Raw genomic sequence first — 18,769 nt, 5'->3', positions numbered from 1 at the left:
ACTCGCCGTTGTCGTGACTGGGACGGCCTGCATACTCACCCATGTTCGCCTTATGCTATTAGGTGGAAGCTGCCGTCTTCAACGCCGTTATCACGCCGTAGGCCAATGGATGATGAGTGACGAGCAGCACATCCCTGTCCCGTGTGCTATGAAGCTGCGGCGAAGGAGTCAGAGTGGTCATCATTATGTGGAGCTCATGAAGCGCCTTGACTGGAGAGAGCTGTAGCTTGTAGGCTGTGGCTTGTTTGTGGAGTTGGAGCCTATTTACACTATTCTAAGATCTTTATCTCCACAATGCATAGCATAATTCTTATCGCAAAATATGCAGTCACGTGTTGGCTGATAAGAGACCGTCACAAATTCCAGACTCTCCATCTCTCCAGCTGTAAACGTAAACAACGAACATGTCAAATACATGGACAAGAAGGCCAGATCCTATAACAATTGTTAATGTTACTCAGCAACCACTTAATACCACCTAATTTGTAACCTCCGCTAACCTCCGAAACCATGTTGCGACGGTCCAGGCCCAATCTACAGCCAGCCAGCTTTGTAAGAAGTTGTGGTGGTGGAGGGATGAGCCGCGGTCCACAGTCTCGCTTGCCATCTTTATATAAATGCCGAGGGGCCCGCATGAGGGGTTACAACTCCCGCCACCAAGCATCTTTATTCACCGCTAGCTACAACACTATAACGGCGCATACGTCAACTACCTCATCTACGACATCTTTATATCCCACAGATATCCAATCGCATATACATAGTCGCAAAAGAAACATATCAAACATGGCGTCAGCTACCTCCGTCTTCGACTTCAAGCCGCTCAACAGTAAGTCGCATCCTTCACATGCCTGGTTTGCGCCAGCGACAACACCAACCCTCCTCGTTGTCGCATTGGCAATGTGTTCTTATCATCATATCTGCTGCTCGCTGCCTCTCTCACCGCGTACTCATCACTAACCCTCAACAGAGAAGGGTGAACCCGCACCCCTCTCCGCCTACGCCGGCAAAGTCCTCCTCATCGTCAACACCGCCTCCAAGTGCGGCTTCACCCCCCAATACGGCGGACTCGAAGCCCTCTACCAGAAGATCGAAGCCTCTCACCCCGGCGAGTTCGTCGTCCTCGGCTTCCCCTGCAACCAATTCGGCGGCCAGGAGCCCGCAGCCGACGACCAGATCCAGGAGTTCTGCCAGATCAACTACGGCGTCAGCTTCCCCATCTTCGGCAAGACGGAGGTCAATGGCGATAATGCCGATCCGCTGTGGGAGTACATCAAGAGCGAGAAGCCGGGGTTGATGGGCATGAAGCGCGTGAAGTGGAACTTTGAGAAGTTCCTGATTAGCAGGGATGGGAAGGTTGTGGAGAGGTGGGCGAGCACGAAGAAGCCGGAGACTTTGGAGGGTGATGTGCTCAAGGAGATTGCGAAGAAGGCAGCTGAGCCAGTGAAGTCAGAGCTGTAAGCTGTGAAGATGGAAGTTGGGGGGTGTAGATATGCGGGCGGAGGTGCGTGTGCCTACGAAGTGGTTAATTGAGCTGGTGCTGGGGGTGGCTAGCCGCGCGGTGCAGTCTCGTTATGCACCCTGCGGCAGACTGAACTGTACTGTACAAGTACGAAATGCAGCTTCTCACTGTAATTTCCACTGTCACCACCGCCATCGCAACCTGCGTCTGTGAGTACCTCATTTGCGAGCTCATTTGGGGGGTGGAAGGGAGCCATGTGTTAGCAAGATACCATGGTCGGCGGTCCTACTATTTAGCCTCTTTTGCTGGGCGGATGTATTCTGTCGCGACGACATAGAAGAGCAGCAGGATTGTTGGGAGTCCCTGAACTAGATACTATAGATATGGCCATAGATTTCCTCACAGATTTTTGATCTAATTTAATTAATTGTTGATATAGAGCAGCTATTGTCATCTCTTCACCGCCACCTCATCAACTTGATATCCAAACTTGATATCCAAGCTCGATAGCGACTGATAACACGACAAAAAAGACGTCTATACCAGCACTACTTTTCCGAAGAAGTCAAATATCCCAAATAATGATAGCTAATTATACCAAAACGTAATTATTTGCACCAAACACAATCCACTGACGCAGCTAATCGCCATGTTGCTCCTCTCACCGATGATCCTCCCCAACCGGCCCGAGAGCGGCACACCAGGACTTAACTCGATTAACTCCGACTCCACAATCAGCGCCAACGATTCTCAGATGGACTCAAACCAAATAAATCCCAGCAAAATGCCGCTCCTTAATCCTTCTAGTCGCATTGGTCTCACATAAATAAGCCTTTTTGACACCTCTGGGCGCCGTTTCCTCAAAACCACGACCGCAGCCACAACAATCACTAATTCTCGTTCTCATTCTTCTATTATCACATTCCCAGCAATGGCGGCACCGTCCTGTAAAAACTGCCTTACGGGCTATATGAAGACTGAAAAGCCTACCGGCACTGTATCGACAATTCATGGCCTCGAAACCTACGTCGCTACGCCCCCGAACGCCCCCAAAGGGCTCATCGTCATGATCCCAGATATTTTCGGGTGGGAAACAAACAACAGCCGTCTCCTCGCCGACAGCCTCTCCCAAGACGGCGATTTCCTCGTCTACCTCCCTGACTTCATGAATGGTTTGCCTTTCCCCTTCCAATCCCCCAGTTTTATCACTCCGTACTGAACATATCCAGGCACCGCACCACCCCCTGGCACAATGGAATTAATGGACTCCCTCCTCGGCCCCTCCCCCTCCCTCGCCACAACCATCTTCTACAAACCCGTCTGGGCCGTCCAATTCGCCAGCGCCGCCATCCCATTCTTAGCGCGCAACCGCGACGCCGTCGTGCGTCCACGGATCTACGATTTCCACCACGCCGTGCGCTCTGACCCGTCCACCGCACATCTCGGGTTAGGATCAGCGGGGTACTGTTGGGGGGGTAAATACACGATCCATCTCTGCCAGGAAGATGGGATGGTAGACGCCGGGTTCGCCGCGCATCCGAGTAAGGTGGCGTTTCCGCAGGACTGGGAAAAGGTCGCCAAGCCGCTGGCGGTGGCGATTGGAGATGTGGATATGGTGATTGGGATTGAGGATGTGAGGAAGATTGAGGGGTTGTTGGAGGGGAGGAAGGAGCTGGAGAGTGAGGTTAGGGTGTATGAGGGCGCGAAACATGGGTTTGCGGTTAGGGCGGATCCGAAGGATGAGGGGCAGACGAGGAGTGCGGTGGAGTCGCAGAGGCAGTCTTTGGAGTGGTTTGGGAGGTTTTTGAAGGGGAAGGGGAAGCAGAAGTGAGGGGGTGTGCTATTAAATTGCTTAGAAGGCTTGTTTTCAGACGCCAATTGCTAACGGACTTCGATACCTACATTGCTTAAAGCTATATATCCGTTTATTGCGTTTTATACGCTTGCTATTTTAAATTGTAGAGTATACTCGCAATTATGCAGGACGGAATTTGTGCGGAATTTGTGTGAAATTTACATAGTCTCACTTCGGACTTGAAACAACCAAATAACCTCCCCTCTCTTAATCATATCGCTATAGCACATATAAAACTGTGCACAGCTTAGCTTATAAAATAGAACAAGTCTTATCTCGGTGTTAGCAATTAATTCCGTTGTTACTATTTTCAAGAGCTTCGGACTTTGTCAGAGTTAGACATATTTCGGTACGCATCGGCGACCGGGCCGCATCGGCAGCGCGTCGGCAACAACATGATTGGCTAATGTCCACTCTCCTCCCTAACTCCATAACTAAGAATTCATAAAGTCGCATACATATAGTATATCAAGAGAGAAATCTAGCTGTCATGGACACAGATTCTCTTATAAGAGCAGCAGCGACCCGTGGTGGTTTTGGAAACTCCGACATCTTGCCTTAGAGTTGGCACTGTCGTGATGGCGCATACAAATGAGGATTTAGGGGAATCTGAGAAGGGAGCTGTTGGGACAATGCCCGAAGAAACAGATGTGGCTACGGTGATTAATAAAGAGGCTCTGAGCTCGAATGAGGGCAATGGCAGCGAGACCCCTTCAGAGGCAGCGGTGCAGACAGTGCCTCTACCTGACAGTGATCCTGCCAGTGAACCACCATCAGAGGCACCTATCGAGTCAACTGACGCATCTACCGGAGCATACAGTGTCTTCACAGTCACCCAGAAGAAGATGATAGTTCTCACGGCATCATTAGCTTCGCTATTCTCCCCTATGGCCACTGCAATATACTGTGAGCCCCTATCCCCTTCACATTGCAAAGCACATTCTCACATAACTAGACCCATCCCTCACAACCATGGCCAAAGACCTCCACGTCTCAGACGCCAAAATCAACCTAACAGTTACTCTCTTCCTGGTACGCTCTTCCTCTTCCTCTCACACCACAATCTAACCACCCCCCAGGTAATCCAAGGCATTGCCCCAGCCTTCTTCGCCGACATCGCCGACCGCGCCGGCCGCCGCCCCATCTACGCAATCTGCTACCTAATCTTCAACATCGCCAACATCGGGCTCGCCTTAGAAACAAACTACACCGCCCTCCTCATCCTCCGCATGGTCCAAAGCGCTGGCTCCTCCTCCACCGTCTCCCTCGCCAATGGCGTGGTCGGGGATATCATCACCTCCGCCGAGCGCGGTACATACATTGCCTTCTCCTCACTCGCTGGCATATTTGGTCCCATGATCGCGCCTGTACTAGGGGGTGCCATAGCGCAGTACGCTGGGTGGCACTTCTTGTTCTGGTTCCAGCTGATTTTTTCGTCGGCGGTGTTTGTGCCGCTGCTGCTGTTTATGCCGGAAACGTGCCGAGCCGTGGTGGACGATGGGTCAATACCACCGCCAAAGTGGTCGAGAAATTTCACGGATACGTGGAGGCATCGGAATAGGACGAAGAGGGGGTTGGTGGTGGATAAAATTAAGCAGGAGAGGATTAGGGAGAGGTATCGGATTGGATTCCCGAATCCGTTGGCGACACTGAGGGTGGTTTCTGATAAGGCGACGGCGATTATTCTTATATGTACTGGTGTTGGAATAGGTTGCTTCTATGCCATTAGGTATGCTTTGTCCCTTCCCCCTTATCTCTCATACCGGGGCTCAAAGCTAACTCCCACCCAGCACCGGCGCCGCAACAGCCTTCTCCAAGCATTATAACTTCGATCCCGTCCAGATCTCCCTAATGTTCATCCCCATCGGCGCAGGCAGCATCCTCTCCGCCCTCACAAGCGGCCGCCTAATCGACTGGAACTACCGCCGTCACGCACACCGCCTCGGCATCACCGTGGTCAAAAACCAACGCCAAGACCTTCGCAACTTCCCTATCGAGAGCGCACGCCTCCAAGTCGGCTTTCCGATGCTCTTCCTCGCCGGCGCGGCCGTGATGTCCTACGGCTGGGCGATACGAGCAGGGGCTCCTCTCGCCGCGCCAATCGTGGTGCTCTTCGTAGCAGGGTTCGCGCTGACGTTTACGTTCCAGGTGCTTAATGTGCTGCTGGTTGATATGTGGCCTGGGAAGGCGGCGGTGGCGACGTCGGCTAATAACCTGGTGAGATGCGAGATTGGGGCTGTGTTTACGGGGGTTATTGGCCCGTTGACGGGGAGGGTGGGGGAGGGCTGGGCGTATACGATTTTGGCGGCGGGGTTGGTGGGGGTGGCGCCTGTTTTGGTGGTGGTGATGAGGAGGGGGGTGAGGTGGAGGGGGGTGAGGAGGGAGAGGGAGGAGAGGAAGGAGGGGGTGAGGGGGCCCCCTCGTGAAGAGGGAGAGGGAGGCGGAGGATAGACGGGTGAAGGAGGGGAAGTAGAGGCGTAGATAAATTCTGGGCCCATCGTTTGATGATGCATGTAGATTGACCATTGACTTATTTACAATTGTGCATATCAAATTGTAAATAAAAGATCGAAAAAGCTAAAGAAAAATGTTGTAAGGGGCCAGTTTCCATGTGAGACTTATTTGGTAGTCCTGTAAACAGAAGGCTGCTAGTCGGCACTGCGTACAAATAAAGCTCATCGCCGGCATGTGATATATACAGTAGCGTGCCCCCAATAGCCAAATTTAGACTCTATTCTAGATAATGTGATATCTACGGCTGAGTAGATACTGTTTGGCCCCTGGCTCAAGATTCAAGCTTCTCATTCTGGTGTAAATAAAATTAGCTGTTGGTTACTCAACCAATGAACGGTTTATTTTTATCAGTTATGAATTACTTCCAGTTAGTTATATTTACAAGTCCAGCGACATAAATCTAGCCTTATACGTATGACATGGGATGCCCGACAGGTCTAATTTTCGCGATATTACATTTACGAACGCCAAGAGTTGCCTGGACCAACTAGAACCCAACATGTCGACCACGCGCTTGACGCTATTTAAATTGGCTGTTAGTTTAACTATACAAAGTCTCCAGTTACCCACCAGTCTCCAATTTTAAGCATATCAAGCTCTAAATCCAAGGCATAGAAAATGTCTTAATAGTCGCGGTTGCAGATCAGCCATCGGAATATCTGCCTTAAACGTTTCCACGAAGAATCACCTTGAGATGGTGCGTTCCAGATTCCCAAAGCCATGGGGCATCACCCAGCTCGTTTTACGATCCATATCCGCCGGGCTTTCCTTCGCGACGCTTATTGTCGCCATCTACGCATCCGCGCGGGGACATGGCCGTGCTGTGGTAGGCTCATACATTGCGGTATGTCTCCCATCCCCCAAGCCAAATACAGGCCGAGGTAAAGGCACGTTCGTATTCGCTGACATCGTGGCACTTTTAGTCCATCTGGGCTATGACGGTGGACGTGCCAGAAATTGCGGGGTTGGCTGATTCCTCAAGGCGCACACCGCGCTGTACAGAAGGGATGACAGCGTTTCTTTCGTTCATCACTATGCTGATATGTGGTATTGTGCCAGTGGCGGTTCAAATATCGGTTAGTGGGTGGAGTCATGAGTGTGGAAGTAAGCCGGTGGAAGTCTGCAGGGAGGAGGAAAGGCTGCGCAATGAGGCTGATCATGATACGCTTCTTGGTTGGGTGCTGCCTTGTGTTGTGGCGTAAGTTGTTCAACTTCTTCAAGTTAACCTATGGCCGCCTGTTTTGTTTGTTTGCATACAGTCTTGTATAAATACTAACTCTGTTTAATTAGGGGGATGCATATTTTCTTTATGATATTCGGATGTGTTGGTCTTTGCACCAGAAAAAGAAATGACTAAATATGTCGTATGTGGTGGTTACTAATGTAGTATAAATGTCGTTATCTGGAAATAACATCACTACATATCACAATTTATATAGGGGCCTGTTTTTTTGAGTAAACCGCCTCTATATAGACCCCCATAAAACATCTCCACCGAGAGCTGCTCAAATACATCATACACCCCAACCCCCTCACAGAATCCCCACCTGGTCATCCACCCTCCTCTCCTCCAGTGCCTCCCTAACCACTCTCCAATCCCGGCAAACATGTGCCGCACCCGCCCCATCTACCGAGCTTGACTTCACCTTCCCAAAGTCATCATACTCCACCTTTACGAACTCCAGCGATGTGTCTCCAGCACAAAGTATTCCCTGACGAACTACTGCTCATCAGTACACACAACACCGATAGGTAAGGGGGGGAGAAACGAACTATAATCAAGACAGTGATACGCGTGTCCATCTCCCCCTTTGGCCGATTGGTCCCAGAACCTCGACGCGCTGCCTTTCCCAAACTGCACAATGACATCCCTCAGCATAGCCTGCGGCCGTTAGCCCGTATCTCATAATTGACTGCGATAGTGGCGGGGAGGGGAACAGACCAAGCAATGCAGCTGGTGCGTTAATGAGACAGAGTACTCCTCTGCGCCATCCGTGCCATTGCCGCTCGGTTTGCTCGGCGGGAGATCATAAAGGCGTGCGTTAGGGACGCGAAGGAAGCCTTTCCCCTCTTAACTGGGGCATTAGCTCAAATGCTGTGTATGCATGGAGGGGGCTGAATTACTAGGCATCATGTCATTCCATAGCTTGTCACCCGCGGGGCCTATGTCCCGGTACGGGGTCTCATCTTCGAAGATGACCGTTTGGATGGGAACTGGGAGCGTTAGAACGGTTTCGGGTACGGAAACTCTAGGCGGCTTACTCGGCGGCAGAAACGACTGGGGATCGAGAAGTCCTGTGCTGTTCCCCTGGCGATGCGAGGAGGAGGGCGCGTAAACCAATGCAGCGCGATACGCGATGCCGAGGAGGAGGAGGGTCTCGAGACCCAGAGCGACGAGGAGCCAAACGCTACGGCGGCGGGCCCAGTGGGGTTGCCGGGTGGCGCCGCAGGGACAGGTGTGGGCCGTGCCGGGATCAGCGGCGAGTGGGGTGTATTTCTGGGCGCTCATTTGGGGGTCATGAGTACTAAGATTATACGTATAATGTCATTGAGCATGTTTGGGAGAGGCTACAGAGAGAAATTTTGTTGGAATGCTAGGAAGGGAGATGTGGCCTTGTTTGGGCGCGGGAAAAGCCTCCGTTGGTTGTGCAAACCATCTCATATTGGGGTATAGCAGCAATATACGGCGCGGGCCCGGATGTCGGGCCTTTCATTTAAGCAGCCTTAATTAATCCGTGCGTGCGGCAAAAGTGCTGGAATTTAATTATTAAATTATAGTACCTTCTGGGACACAATTAAAGCTGGATGAGGTTGTGTAACTACAGAATTATCATTCAGAACTATCACTGACGCCGATGGAATCCCAGCCCCCAAAAGGAACACAGCACAATAAATCTAGTTGGAAGCCTCCTTCATGGGAATTTTTTTTTTCCCTACTGCCTTTACCTCAAACTCTGTTATACGATACTCGTGGGTCGACATATACATGTTAGGCGGCAGGTACTCGCCATTCCAAAGATCAACATGATCATGAGCTACGTTAGACAACCACATTACTGTAGGCTAGAAATAAGTTAGAGACCAGATCATTCACAATTATAATGATTGTTAGCTTACAGGGTCTGCCTCGTCGACTTGAAACTCCACGACAATCTTCGATTGTGGGACCACGTCTTTAATACGCGGTTTGTGGTCAATGGCGAGGAATATTGTATCGACCAATTTTGCCTCATCTTCACCACCCGAGAATCCAAAAGCTATGCTGGTAAGTGTTCCATCTTTGCAGTGATAGATCTGCTCGGTTTTTGAAGGAAAACCAAGTGACAGTCTGCCCCACTTTCCGAGGACATCAATACTTCCATCATGGTGATGTATTGCCATTCCGGATATCTGAGGGCCTGTCCTGCTTACTCTTAATTCTTTGACATGCGCAAAGCTTGCAACTGTGAGGTAGCAATTTACAAATCTCTTTCTCGGCTCGTCTGTATTTAATTCCAGTGTGAGCATTGGAACCGTCGGATAAATCCCCTGCACCTCCAGTCTAGCGCGTTGAGTAATACCTATGTTGTCGATTCTTTGGGAGACACCATCTCTTCTAAGTGCATCAAAAAAAATGCCTGTAGGTCTATATCCAGGGCCCTTGTTTAATAGTGTCCATTGATATCGCTTGTCTCCGTAAAATCCAGAGGCATGTACCAGTGAGGGCCCAAAAAGTTGTGTTCGATTTAAGTTGGTCAAAATCTTACTAGTATCAGCAAATGCCAAATATGCACAATGTCGACTAACCATGATGTTCGGTCTATGCCACGTGTTGGATTTAGGGTTTGGCATTCGGAGCCAAATAGATTCAATACGCTCGTCCGGCCGAAGATAGATATGTACAGGGTGACGTTTATCACTGCATTCGCCAATTGATCGAAGTGAGAGGCCAGAGCCAGATGCTGCCATACCCGTTATAGAGTGGCCGTTGCAGTACATTGTGAGGCTAGATATGTAACCTGTCTCATCAAAAAATGGAAGGTACCTGCACATTCGCCACTTAGGGAAGCTTCTAATCGATAGTGAATCCGTTATATCTAGGGTGCGATGACAGTCTCCAAATCTAAAGGAGAGATCTTTATCCAACAAAAGTCCACGCTGCTCTCTCATTGGTGAGCCATGCATGAAACCTACCCGGATGCATTTCAGATCCTATTAGGTATTAGCAGGCTGCTAGGGGTATAGTTCATATATATAGACTCACATCGCGCAGAATACGCAGACTTGTAATGTCAGTCCCGCGCATTACTCCAATCCATCCGGCTCTTGGGTCCCCAAGCCAATCAGACGACTCATTGGAAGCATAACAAATACGAAGTGCCTTGAGCCCATAACGGCCAATTGCAAACTTGATACCTGTAACCTCTGACTCTTTTACTTGAACTTTTTCTGAACCCTCACTTAGTTCGTTAAATCTCAAGGATGATATATATGTGTTGCCGAATATTGACACAGTCGTAGCGGAAAGGGTCTTGACATCTGAGTGGCATATAAGCTCAATATGTCGTTGACCTTGGCTGCACTTGAATGCGCTGACAAGTGTAAAAGATGTGTGAGCCACTGTTACGAGCGACGATATCAAGTTCGAAGGGCAAGCTTCTGATATCACTAGCTGAAGTTCTAGTGGCAACCTAGATATGCGATTAAGAAACTTTCCCAAGTTTGATTGGCTGGCGTTCTCATCGATGAAGCCTGTGAATCCCGTGGCTGTGATATCTTGACCCTCTGGGACATGTGAAGTCTTGAACAAAGAATATGTCGACTCTGCAAACTCATATATTGACCGAAGACTGAGATCAGAATCCAATGCCTTTATCAATTTCCAACACGGGAGATGAACAAGGTGAGCAATTCTATCTTTATTCCGTGTTCGGTGGTTAATCTCGACTTTCAGGGCCAAAGACTGGCCACTGGCGAAATCTACAGCTATTTCCTCGAAACAAACAGCGTTTGCCAAATCCCCAAAGGCAGCAACTATTCTAGACGGCTTGTCTGTACTTGCGATATTATAGACTAGGAATACGCATTTAGTACCCACTTATTAAAGAATATAGGGGTGTGGAGATGTAAACTGACGTCCGATGACCTTGTACTGCCAGGCATCACTCAGTGGAGGAACGAAGCCAATCTCGGAATTGGGCTCAGGCAGAGTCTCACGGCAGAGAGCGCAATAATCACCAAACGTGAAAAGAAGCTTGCCCGCTGGGTCCCTTGGTACAGACATAGTTTCTCACCCGTACGTTGAACTTAGGTATGTCATGTTGGACAACGTGGTATGATGTGGCTGAGATGGTGATAGCTCCGGATACGAGTAGCGCGACAACGCATCACCGTATGGAATTGTGGCTGAGGACATCGTGTGGCTGGAGAATAAAGGACAAGGGGAACAACTCAGATATTGTCCGGATAAAATACTGTGAAATTACAAAATCACAGACTCGCTGAGATCACTAAACCCCACAAGATACTCGGCGTTGGGGCTTCCCCTCATTCTCTACTCGAGTATGTACTTCGAACGAGACAGGGGAAAACCGAGCTATCCAAATGAGAACATCGGCTTCCTTAGTACCGAAGAAGGTGATCAACGGCATCATAACCATTCGCGGGGTTCAGGCTAATTAGATGGTTGAATAGGAACAGTTCCGTCCAGACTTTCCCCACACGCCATTACTCCAGCCGGCAATCAAGTACCTTGCAGTCTTGCTTGTCTTATACAAGCTAATATGAGGGGGCGGGCCTTGTTTGTTCTTTCGATGTTCTAGCATCAAAACCATATTTTACCTAATTTACACTGGCATACCACGCCAACGCGCAACTAGCACTGGCAAAATGGATAAAGTACGCCATGCGATATATATCCAGAGTAGCGGAGATGACGCTCATCCGGGGGTAATAAGAAGCGTGAGGAGAAGCTCGGGGCGTGCCTTATATAATGCTGTCATGGCCCTTTATTTTCGTGGCAGTTGACAAGAGACTCAAGGCCAATTGAGATGTTACTCAAGCTTCTCCCTTCTCTCGCGCTCTTCAGCGCTGTGTCTGCGCTCGGCCAGAAGCAGACCATTGGCTTTACGGCTTCACATGATGCCTTCCAGCTCTTCGGATCCTCGCATGGGAACCATGCATCCAGCGGGCAGATTCTCGTCTCCCCCGATGACTACTGGGGCGTCCAGAAAGCTGCTGGAGATCTTGCCATGGACTTCGGACGAGTAACCGGCACGAACCTATCTTTGACGGCTTATGCTGCCAAAACTGCCCAAGCAGTCTACAGGTGGCACGCTCCCACCAGCGACGTCGTCTATGCAGTTGGCCCGGAACAGCAGATTCTCGGCCCATTGTACACCAAAACCAAGGACTACAAGGATACTGTGATCATTGTCGGTACCATTGGTCACTCGACACTCATTGACCAGCTTGTCAAGGACAAGAAAATCGATGTGTCCAAGATAAAGGGCAAGTGGGAGAGCTTCGTTAGCCAAGTCGTGAAGAGCCCCCTCCCAGGTGTGCCCAAGGCTTTGGTCATTGCAGGTTCCGATGCTAGAGGTTCCATTTTCGGAGTAAGTAAACCGCGTCTCAAATACGTCCAACACTAACAATGGCAGATTTACGACGTCTCGGAGCAAATCGGTGTATCGCCATTCTGGTTTTGGGCCGACACTCCAGCCCAAAAGCACAGTGAGATCTATGCCCTCAGCACAGTCAAGGTACAAGGGCCACCAAGTGTCAAGTACCGTGGCTTGTTCATCAACGATGAGCAACCTGGCTTAACCAATTGGGTTAACAACAACTACAAGCCCGGGAAATACGGCCCAGGGATGAACCATCTCTTCTTTTCCACCATCTTTGAACTCCTACTCCGCCTACGAGCCAACTACCTCTGGCCAGCCATGTGGAATGGTATGTTCAACGTTGACGACTATGAGAACCAGCCGTTGGCAGATGCGTATGCAATTGTAATGGGTTCGTCCCACACAGAGCCAATGATGCGAGCCACAAACGAATATGGTCATTTTGGACAAGGGGCATGGCGCTGGGACACGAACAATGCCAGTGTTCGCCCATTCTTCGAGTACGGCGCCCAACGTGCCAAGCCATACATAAACAACAGTCTTTTCACCATGGCAATGAGAGGTAGCGGTGATACTGCTATTCCTCTGACAAGAGATAAGGCCATCAAGGCTGCCACCGACTCCGTCACAGCCCAGAGAGAAATTCTCGACGAGCTTCTCGCTGATGAGGGCAAGACTGCTAAGGATATCCCACAGATGTGGTGTCTTTACAAAGAAGTCCAGGATTACTTTGAAGGAGGTATGTCTGTGCCAGAGGATGTCACTCTCCTGTGGACCGACGACAACTGGGGCAATGTTCGCAGAGTTCCCGTTGGGGCCGAGAAAGCGCGCAGCGGTGGAGCTGGTATCTATTATCACTTTGATTACGTTGGAGACCCAAGGGATTACAAGTGGATTAACACGATCAACCTCGCAAAATCGGTCGAACAGATGAAGATAACTTATGAGAACGGGGCTGACCGCATCTGGATCGTCAACGTTGGAGATCTCAAGGGTCTCGAGATCCCAATCAACCATTACTTCGATCTTGCTTACGATATCGATCAGTGGGGTTACGACAGCGTCCCACAATGGCTTAAGCTGTGGGCGGCACGCGAGTTTGGATCCAAGCATGCCGAAGCTATTGGTGCCGTTGCTGATAAATATGGTATTCTTGCAGCGAGACGCAAGTACGAGATGTTGAGCCCTGGTACATACAGCGTCATCAACTACAATGAGGCCGAGACTGTTCTTGGAGAGTGGGCTGCCCTGGCCAAAGACGCACAGAAACTCCATGATTCTCTCCCAGCTAATACTCAGGCATCTTTCTTCGAGACAGTGCTTCACCCAGTCACTGCTGGCTACACAGTTTACAAGATCTACGTCCAGACTGCTCAGAACGACTTATATGTGAAGCAGAGGAGAACCGCAACGAATAGCAAGGCTCAAGCTGTCTTGACTGATTTCAATACCGATGCTGTTATCACCAAGCAATTCCACACTCTTCTTGGTGGTAAGTGGAATGGCATTATGGACCAAACACATCTTGGTTACGATTACTGGCAACAGCCAATGAGGAACTCCATCCCGCCTCTGGCCTTTGTCCAGACTACGGAGACCTCTGTCGCTGGAAACCTGGGTGTCGGAATTGAAGGTTCCAACGCCACCGTCAGCGGCGATGACCAGTACCACGATAATGGCAGCGGCACCCTCACTTCTCTGCCTCTCGAGCCATACGGCCCAAAGACCCGTTATCTCGAAGTCTTCAGCCGCGGAACCCAAGCTTGCAAATGGTCCATCGCCTCTCCATCCTACCTGAAAGTCGAGCCATCCAGCGGAACCACCGGCCCCCAACAGGGCAGCGACGTTCGCGCCCACATCTCCGTCCCCGACTGGTCCAAGGTCACCGTGGCCCAAACCGCGATCCTGAACTTCACATCGTCGTGTGACTGGGGTAACTACAACTCCCCCCAGATCAAGGTCCCCGTCATTCCCCGCTCGGTCCCAGCTACATTCGGCAAGGGCTTCGTTGAGTCCGATCGCCAGGTCACCATCGAAGCTGTGCACAGCACCAAGAGCACAACCGTCAAGGGAGCCAAGTACGTCACTCTCCCCAACCACGGCCGCTCGCAAGCCGCGGTGTCGCTCAGTCCTGTCACTTCGCCCTCGATGCCTGCTGGCACCGGCCCAGTCCTCGAGTATGACTTCTTCACCTTCACTGACATCGCATACCCGGCCAACATCACGCTGTACCTCTCGCCGTCGCTCAACTTCATGAGCGTTGATCGTCCGCTCAAGTACGCTGTTGCGGTTGATGGTGAGGCTCCGCAGACTATCCAGTTCGTCGGCACTGTCACGAGCGATCTGTCACCTCCTGGCTGGGGAGCTGCGGTTGCGGATGCGGCGTGGGGTGTTACCAGTGGTCGCCAGACGACGACTATGCATTCTATCAAGCCCGGAAAGCACACTCTCAAGTTCTGGTCCGTGGAGCCAGGAGTGGTTCTCCAGAAGATTGTGATCGATCTCGGTGGAGTGCGCAAGAGCTACTTGGGCCCGCCAGAGAGCTTCAGAGTTGATGTGAACAAGGTCGGGAAGTATGACGGAACGACATATCTTTCACAGTGAGAGGGGGAATATTTTGAACAGCTTTAATTATCTGATATAATAAAATATAATCGATGTGCGCTTTGGTGCAATAATCGCTATCTGAGTGTCTGCATAGTGTGAATGCCTGGGTTGAAATAATATCCGTCTATTTTATATATCTGGTATCCTCTGCATCCACCAACGGTCGCGGTTGAGGTGACACGATGCCAGAGCCAGTATAAAAATAGTTCCCCTGCCAATCCTGGGTAAATGAACCAGGACAGAACGATCCCATCCACGAGCATCAGAACTTTCTCCGTCCCCTCCAAACCCCCACACCAACTTCCAGCAAGCTCACCCAGGTAAAGTTGCCTCGAAAAACAGCGACGCCAAATTAACTCCCCCGCGCGATCCCTTCAAAGAGCCCAGTCATCAGTGTCCGATACAGACGGCGCCACGCTCGTAAAGGCAGGGTTCGCCTGCTCCGCCTTCCCCTTCTCCAATTTCATCCTCAAATCATGCTCCTCAAACGTCTCTTCACGTCCCCCATTAACTCCTATCCCCTCACCCCATCTAGCCCACCCCGCGTCACCTGCCGCTCCAGCGCCTGTAGCCTCATCCATCCTCACTTCTAGCTCCTCAATCTCATAGGGGTCCGCTACAGTCTGTGATTCCATCCACAGCTTCAGCTCGCCACGGTTAGTCAAGAACCCCGCGTCGGCTCTGATTCCGTCTTCGTATCTGAACGCATCGCGACCTGCCCGGTCAATCAAGAGATCAAGCGACACCTGCTGCACTACAGATCTGCGTTCCTGAATCGGCATGAACGGATCGCGCGCCTGCTCCTCGACCATCTCGTCCAGCAGGCCTTCCAATTTGGCTTCTCCCCCGCAGAGCCCCTGTGCGCAGACTTCGCACAACAGCAACCCACACCCGACTTCATTAACAAATCGGTCTGGGACGCAGCATTTGTAGAACGCCGGCGCCACACAAACGGAGCACCATTTGACGACCCTAGCGGAGTTTGCTCCATACCCCTTGTTTTGGTCCCTCATGATTTTCTCGTATGCGGAGTTGTAGTCGTAATCACGGGGGTGCTTGAGGCCGGCGATGGCGGAGATGGAATGGGTGTCGCAGAAGAGGATGCGTTGGCGCGCGAAGGTGCAGTCTGTGCAGACGTAGGTTGGGTCTTCTTCTTCTTCTACGTACTCGTATCCTTCTTCGTCATCTTCGTCTTCTGTGGCTTCGTCGTCGTTGTCGGCTTCTTCGTCTTCTGACCTCTCTCCTCTTTCTCCTGTTTTCTTCTTTTTAACCAGCACTATTCTGGGCGCGCATTCGGTGTAGACAAAGGGGTTAGCGGGACATGGTTTCGTGGGCCCAAGGACCTCAACGTCTTGCGGCTCGCCGATGCCTAGCATGGGAAATGCGGTGGTGGTGTGGAAGTGGCAATTCATGCCCATGAACCGGGTCCTTTTGAGATCGAGGTTGAAGGCAATCGGGTGGCAGAAGGACGTCTTGATTGTCTTTTTGAACATTCCCTCCGGCACCCTCTCCTTTTTCTTCGGCTCAGGGCGAGTGCGCGCCGCAGAGACCATCAAGAGGCTGGCCCTGCCCTTAGAAGAGGCCCTGATGGCCACCTTCCCCACCTTTCCATTTTTAGTCCCCGCTTTCCCGGATTTAATGACTTTATCCTCGAATGTGCAGTCAAGCCTCTTAGACGTGCAGCGTTTACAAGGTCCAGTCTGCTCTCTTGTCTTCAACGAGCAGTGGCCAAAGTCTGCAGCCCGACATGTGGCGCACGATATATACTTCCTATTCCTTGGATCGATCTTTGGCGCCGCTCTCTGCGCCGCCAGCTGCACTAGGTTCTTGCCTTTATTCTTTTTCTGCTCTCTTTGCAAGCGCGCTTGCTCCTTTTTCTTCTTCTTGGCATTGGCGAAGGCGCGTTTTCTCTCGGCCTTGGCCTCGGGGGTCATGGGGTTCTTGAGGACGCAGGCAATGCTTAGCTCGGAACAGGAAGTGCAGGGAAACTGGTCGGGGTCGTCAAGGATGCTACAATCGAACCCGAAGATCCTGCATGCTGAGCATGCCTCGTTGGTTGTCTCTGGCCTGAACGCTATGTTAGTTCTTGTTGCATGGGAAATGTAATATACTTACTCCTTTGCGTTCCCTTTCCCCTTCCCCTTCTTTTGTCCCGCCGCGGCTGTGGTCTTTTTCTTCGAACCCTTTCCATGCTTCTGTTCAACAGAGCTTTCCTCAGCGGAAACACCTTCCTCAATTGACGGCAGAATTTCCTCGCTTTGAGAGTCATATTGCGTGGTTTCCACTTCAGCCGGTCCCGACTTCGTCGCAGCTTTTTTCTTCGCTAGCCTCCTATTGGCAGCAGCTTCTTCATTGGGATCATAGTTGCCACTCTCATCATGATCCATGGCACCAGACCCCTTGAACACCCTTCTCTCCACATTCTTTCTAAAGCCATACGTTCTGGCGTCTCGAAGCCTCTGCAAAACTGGTTTTCTGGTGCCTTGCTTGGCATGTCCTGCATCTGGAGCGGGAAAGTCATGCTGAGTCGGAAGCGTAGGGGAGGAGTTGAAGCTGGAGTTGGGTGAGCCTTCTGCGCCACCGTTGTCGGTGGGAACGTGGTCCCAGAAGTCTTTGCGTTTGGCGTTTTCAGCATCGGAATCCGAGTCCTGGGTCTCTTTTGGGGTGTCCTTAGGGGCTGGCTCGGACCCGTCCTCAATGAAGTTGAGGAAATTAAAATCGTCGGCCATTGTGACTAATTGTGAGCGTGTAAGTTGGTTATCATACTGTCTGCTGGCTCAAAAGCAGGCAATATTATGACTGGCTAATGTGCACGAAAAGAAAAGGAAAGAATGAGCAGGTAACAATATGACTTGATAAACTTTATGTGCCAAAGTGAGAATGAGACCGTCCACTCTGGAACAAACAATGCAAGACCTGTGGTTGAAAGCAGGCTCAAGCTTCAACCACAGGAATTGAAGATGTCATATGTTATCAAAAGAAAGCTATGAGAATGATGTGGCCAGTGATAGAAAGATGAGAACAATGCGACTAAAGCGAAAAAAAAAATAGGTAGTAAGATAGCAATTAGAAAAGAGAGAGCTGTGTTCTGGCTGGCAGCTGAGAGTATATATCCCATTGCCAGTTATGCCGCAGCAGTATAGCCTCTCAGGAGCGTAATGCAGCGACATGTAATGCCAGTGCAATTAGCGGACAGAAATTATGCCCGCTAAAAAAGATGACAGTGCTTGGGGATGGCTAATCCGTCCACCGTGACTGAAACTTTGGCGTGGGATGGAAATCCCAACTAGCGAAGCCAAATTATCAACGCATGATAATGAAGGTATTTATCACTTACCAGATGTCTGATGAAGGCCACTTTTGAAGTGAAGTCGAATTGTTCTTCCGATCTGGATAATCTTTTTCTGTAAAGAATCGGGTTAGTCTGGAATTGATTGTATCAGCACTGTGCTGAAGCTGAACAGAGTAGGTTGGTGTGAGAGGCGTTGGGCGGCTGGGGTTGGTATGTATGACGAAGGCAGAGAAACTCTTCAGTGATAATATGGTCGGTATTATGGGCTCCAAGCATAATAGATGTTCGAAGTATTGCAGCTGCCACCTGTTCAATAGAAGCAAGAGTAGGTTGATGGAAGGAAAAGAGAAGTTGCTCTTCGAGGTTGGAGTATAAGGCAGAGGAAGTAAATGGCAATGTAGATGGTGCAATATATTGCTTCCAATCGAACGGGT

At 50.5% G+C, this 18,769-nt stretch overlaps 8 protein-coding genes across 8 annotated transcripts; 5 read left to right on the top strand and 3 right to left on the bottom strand.

The window, feature by feature from the left end:
• The first annotated feature begins 642 nt into the window (after window positions 1-642).
• On the top strand, window positions 643-1,906 carry VE01_05480 (uncharacterized protein). Its single transcript, XM_018274944.2, has 2 exons — window positions 643-829; window positions 971-1,906. The coding sequence occupies exons 1-2, from the start codon at window positions 787-789 to the stop codon at window positions 1,459-1,461; spliced, it is 534 nt and encodes a 177-aa protein (XP_018130692.1). The 5' UTR covers window positions 643-786; the 3' UTR covers window positions 1,462-1,906.
• VE01_05479 (uncharacterized protein) lies at window positions 1,907-3,358 on the top strand. The gene is made up of 2 exons (XM_018274943.2): window positions 1,907-2,634; window positions 2,692-3,358. The coding sequence occupies exons 1-2, from the start codon at window positions 2,394-2,396 to the stop codon at window positions 3,291-3,293; spliced, it is 843 nt and encodes a 280-aa protein (XP_018130595.1). The 5' UTR covers window positions 1,907-2,393; the 3' UTR covers window positions 3,294-3,358.
• A 395-nt stretch (window positions 3,359-3,753) lies between these two features.
• On the top strand, window positions 3,754-5,768 carry VE01_05478 (uncharacterized protein; the record flags this gene model as incomplete). Its single annotated transcript, XM_018274942.2, has 4 exons — window positions 3,754-4,223; window positions 4,273-4,349; window positions 4,397-5,046; window positions 5,108-5,768. Exons 1-4 carry the CDS (start codon window positions 3,896-3,898, stop codon window positions 5,766-5,768), a joined length of 1,716 nt encoding a protein of 571 aa, XP_018130726.1. The 5' UTR covers window positions 3,754-3,895.
• Window positions 5,769-6,278: 510 nt separating this feature from the next.
• On the top strand, window positions 6,279-7,271 carry VE01_05477 (uncharacterized protein). The gene is made up of 3 exons (XM_018274941.2): window positions 6,279-6,675; window positions 6,755-7,029; window positions 7,122-7,271. The coding sequence occupies exons 1-3, from the start codon at window positions 6,526-6,528 to the stop codon at window positions 7,186-7,188; spliced, it is 492 nt and encodes a 163-aa protein (XP_018130593.2). The 5' UTR covers window positions 6,279-6,525; the 3' UTR covers window positions 7,189-7,271.
• Window positions 7,191-8,465, bottom strand: VE01_05476 (uncharacterized protein). Its single transcript, XM_018274940.2, has 5 exons — window positions 8,094-8,465; window positions 7,956-8,045; window positions 7,774-7,901; window positions 7,605-7,713; window positions 7,191-7,551 (listed from the first exon to the last, which is right to left on the bottom strand). The coding sequence occupies exons 1-5, from the start codon at window positions 8,338-8,340 to the stop codon at window positions 7,364-7,366; spliced, it is 762 nt and encodes a 253-aa protein (XP_018130594.1). The 5' UTR covers window positions 8,341-8,465; the 3' UTR covers window positions 7,191-7,363.
• A 179-nt stretch (window positions 8,466-8,644) lies between these two features.
• On the bottom strand, window positions 8,645-11,123 carry VE01_05475 (uncharacterized protein). Its single transcript, XM_059463704.1, has 5 exons — window positions 10,947-11,123; window positions 10,075-10,883; window positions 9,618-10,022; window positions 8,949-9,572; window positions 8,645-8,894 (listed from the first exon to the last, which is right to left on the bottom strand). Exons 1-5 carry the CDS (start codon window positions 11,092-11,094, stop codon window positions 8,727-8,729), a joined length of 2,154 nt encoding a protein of 717 aa, XP_059319728.1. The 5' UTR covers window positions 11,095-11,123; the 3' UTR covers window positions 8,645-8,726.
• Window positions 11,124-11,295: 172 nt separating this feature from the next.
• On the top strand, window positions 11,296-15,047 carry VE01_05474 (uncharacterized protein). The gene is made up of 3 exons (XM_018274938.2): window positions 11,296-11,447; window positions 11,505-12,424; window positions 12,470-15,047. Exons 2-3 carry the CDS (start codon window positions 11,861-11,863, stop codon window positions 15,038-15,040), a joined length of 3,135 nt encoding a protein of 1,044 aa, XP_018130725.1. The 5' UTR covers window positions 11,296-11,447; window positions 11,505-11,860; the 3' UTR covers window positions 15,041-15,047.
• VE01_05473 (uncharacterized protein) lies at window positions 14,918-17,772 on the bottom strand (the record flags this gene model as incomplete). The annotated part of the gene is made up of 2 exons (XM_018274937.2): window positions 14,918-17,110; window positions 17,159-17,772. The coding sequence occupies 2 exons, from the start codon at window positions 17,770-17,772 to the stop codon at window positions 15,418-15,420; spliced, it is 2,307 nt and encodes a 768-aa protein (XP_018130589.1). The 3' UTR covers window positions 14,918-15,417.
• Between the last annotated feature and the right edge of the window lie 997 nt (window positions 17,773-18,769).

This window comes from Pseudogymnoascus verrucosus (assembly GCF_001662655.1).
Source record: "Pseudogymnoascus verrucosus strain UAMH 10579 unplaced genomic scaffold scaffold_20, whole genome shotgun sequence".
Taxonomy (NCBI): domain Eukaryota; kingdom Fungi; phylum Ascomycota; class Leotiomycetes; order Thelebolales; family Thelebolaceae; genus Pseudogymnoascus; species Pseudogymnoascus verrucosus.
The sequence above is the reverse complement of the archived record's forward strand: the minus strand, read 5'-3'. Positions and strand labels throughout refer to the sequence as shown.

Coding starts and splice junctions, on each gene's coding strand:
- VE01_05480 (XM_018274944.2), top strand. CDS start 787: ATGGCGTCAGCTACCTCCGTCTTCGACTTCAAGCCGCTCAACA. Junction 830..970: donor CGACTTCAAGCCGCTCAACA/GTAAGTCGCATC, acceptor AACCCTCAACAG/AGAAGGGTGAACCCGCACCC.
- VE01_05479 (XM_018274943.2), top strand. CDS start 2,394: ATGGCGGCACCGTCCTGTAAAAACTGCCTTACGGGCTATATGAAGACT. Junction 2,635..2,691: donor CCTCCCTGACTTCATGAATG/GTTTGCCTTTCC, acceptor GAACATATCCAG/GCACCGCACCACCCCCTGGC.
- VE01_05477 (XM_018274941.2), top strand. CDS start 6,526: ATGGTGCGTTCCAGATTCCCAAAGCCATGGGGCATCACCCAGCTCGTT. Junction 6,676..6,754: donor TGGTAGGCTCATACATTGCG/GTATGTCTCCCA, acceptor TGGCACTTTTAG/TCCATCTGGGCTATGACGGT. Junction 7,030..7,121: donor GTGCTGCCTTGTGTTGTGGC/GTAAGTTGTTCA, acceptor CTGTTTAATTAG/GGGGATGCATATTTTCTTTA.
- VE01_05476 (XM_018274940.2), bottom strand. CDS start 8,340: ATGAGCGCCCAGAAATACACCCCACTCGCCGCTGATCCCGGCACGGCC. Junction 7,902..7,955: donor ATGGAATGACATGATGCCTA/GTAATTCAGCCC, acceptor GCCCCAGTTAAG/AGGGGAAAGGCTTCCTTCGC. Junction 7,552..7,604: donor GTATCACTGTCTTGATTATA/GTTCGTTTCTCC, acceptor GATGAGCAGTAG/TTCGTCAGGGAATACTTTGT.
- VE01_05475 (XM_059463704.1), bottom strand. CDS start 11,094: ATGTCTGTACCAAGGGACCCAGCGGGCAAGCTTCTTTTCACGTTTGGT. Junction 10,023..10,074: donor GTCTGCGTATTCTGCGCGAT/GTGAGTCTATAT, acceptor AATACCTAATAG/GATCTGAAATGCATCCGGGT. Junction 8,895..8,948: donor AAGTCGACGAGGCAGACCCT/GTAAGCTAACAA, acceptor ACTTATTTCTAG/CCTACAGTAATGTGGTTGTC.
- VE01_05474 (XM_018274938.2), top strand. CDS start 11,861: ATGTTACTCAAGCTTCTCCCTTCTCTCGCGCTCTTCAGCGCTGTGTCT. Junction 12,425..12,469: donor CTAGAGGTTCCATTTTCGGA/GTAAGTAAACCG, acceptor TAACAATGGCAG/ATTTACGACGTCTCGGAGCA.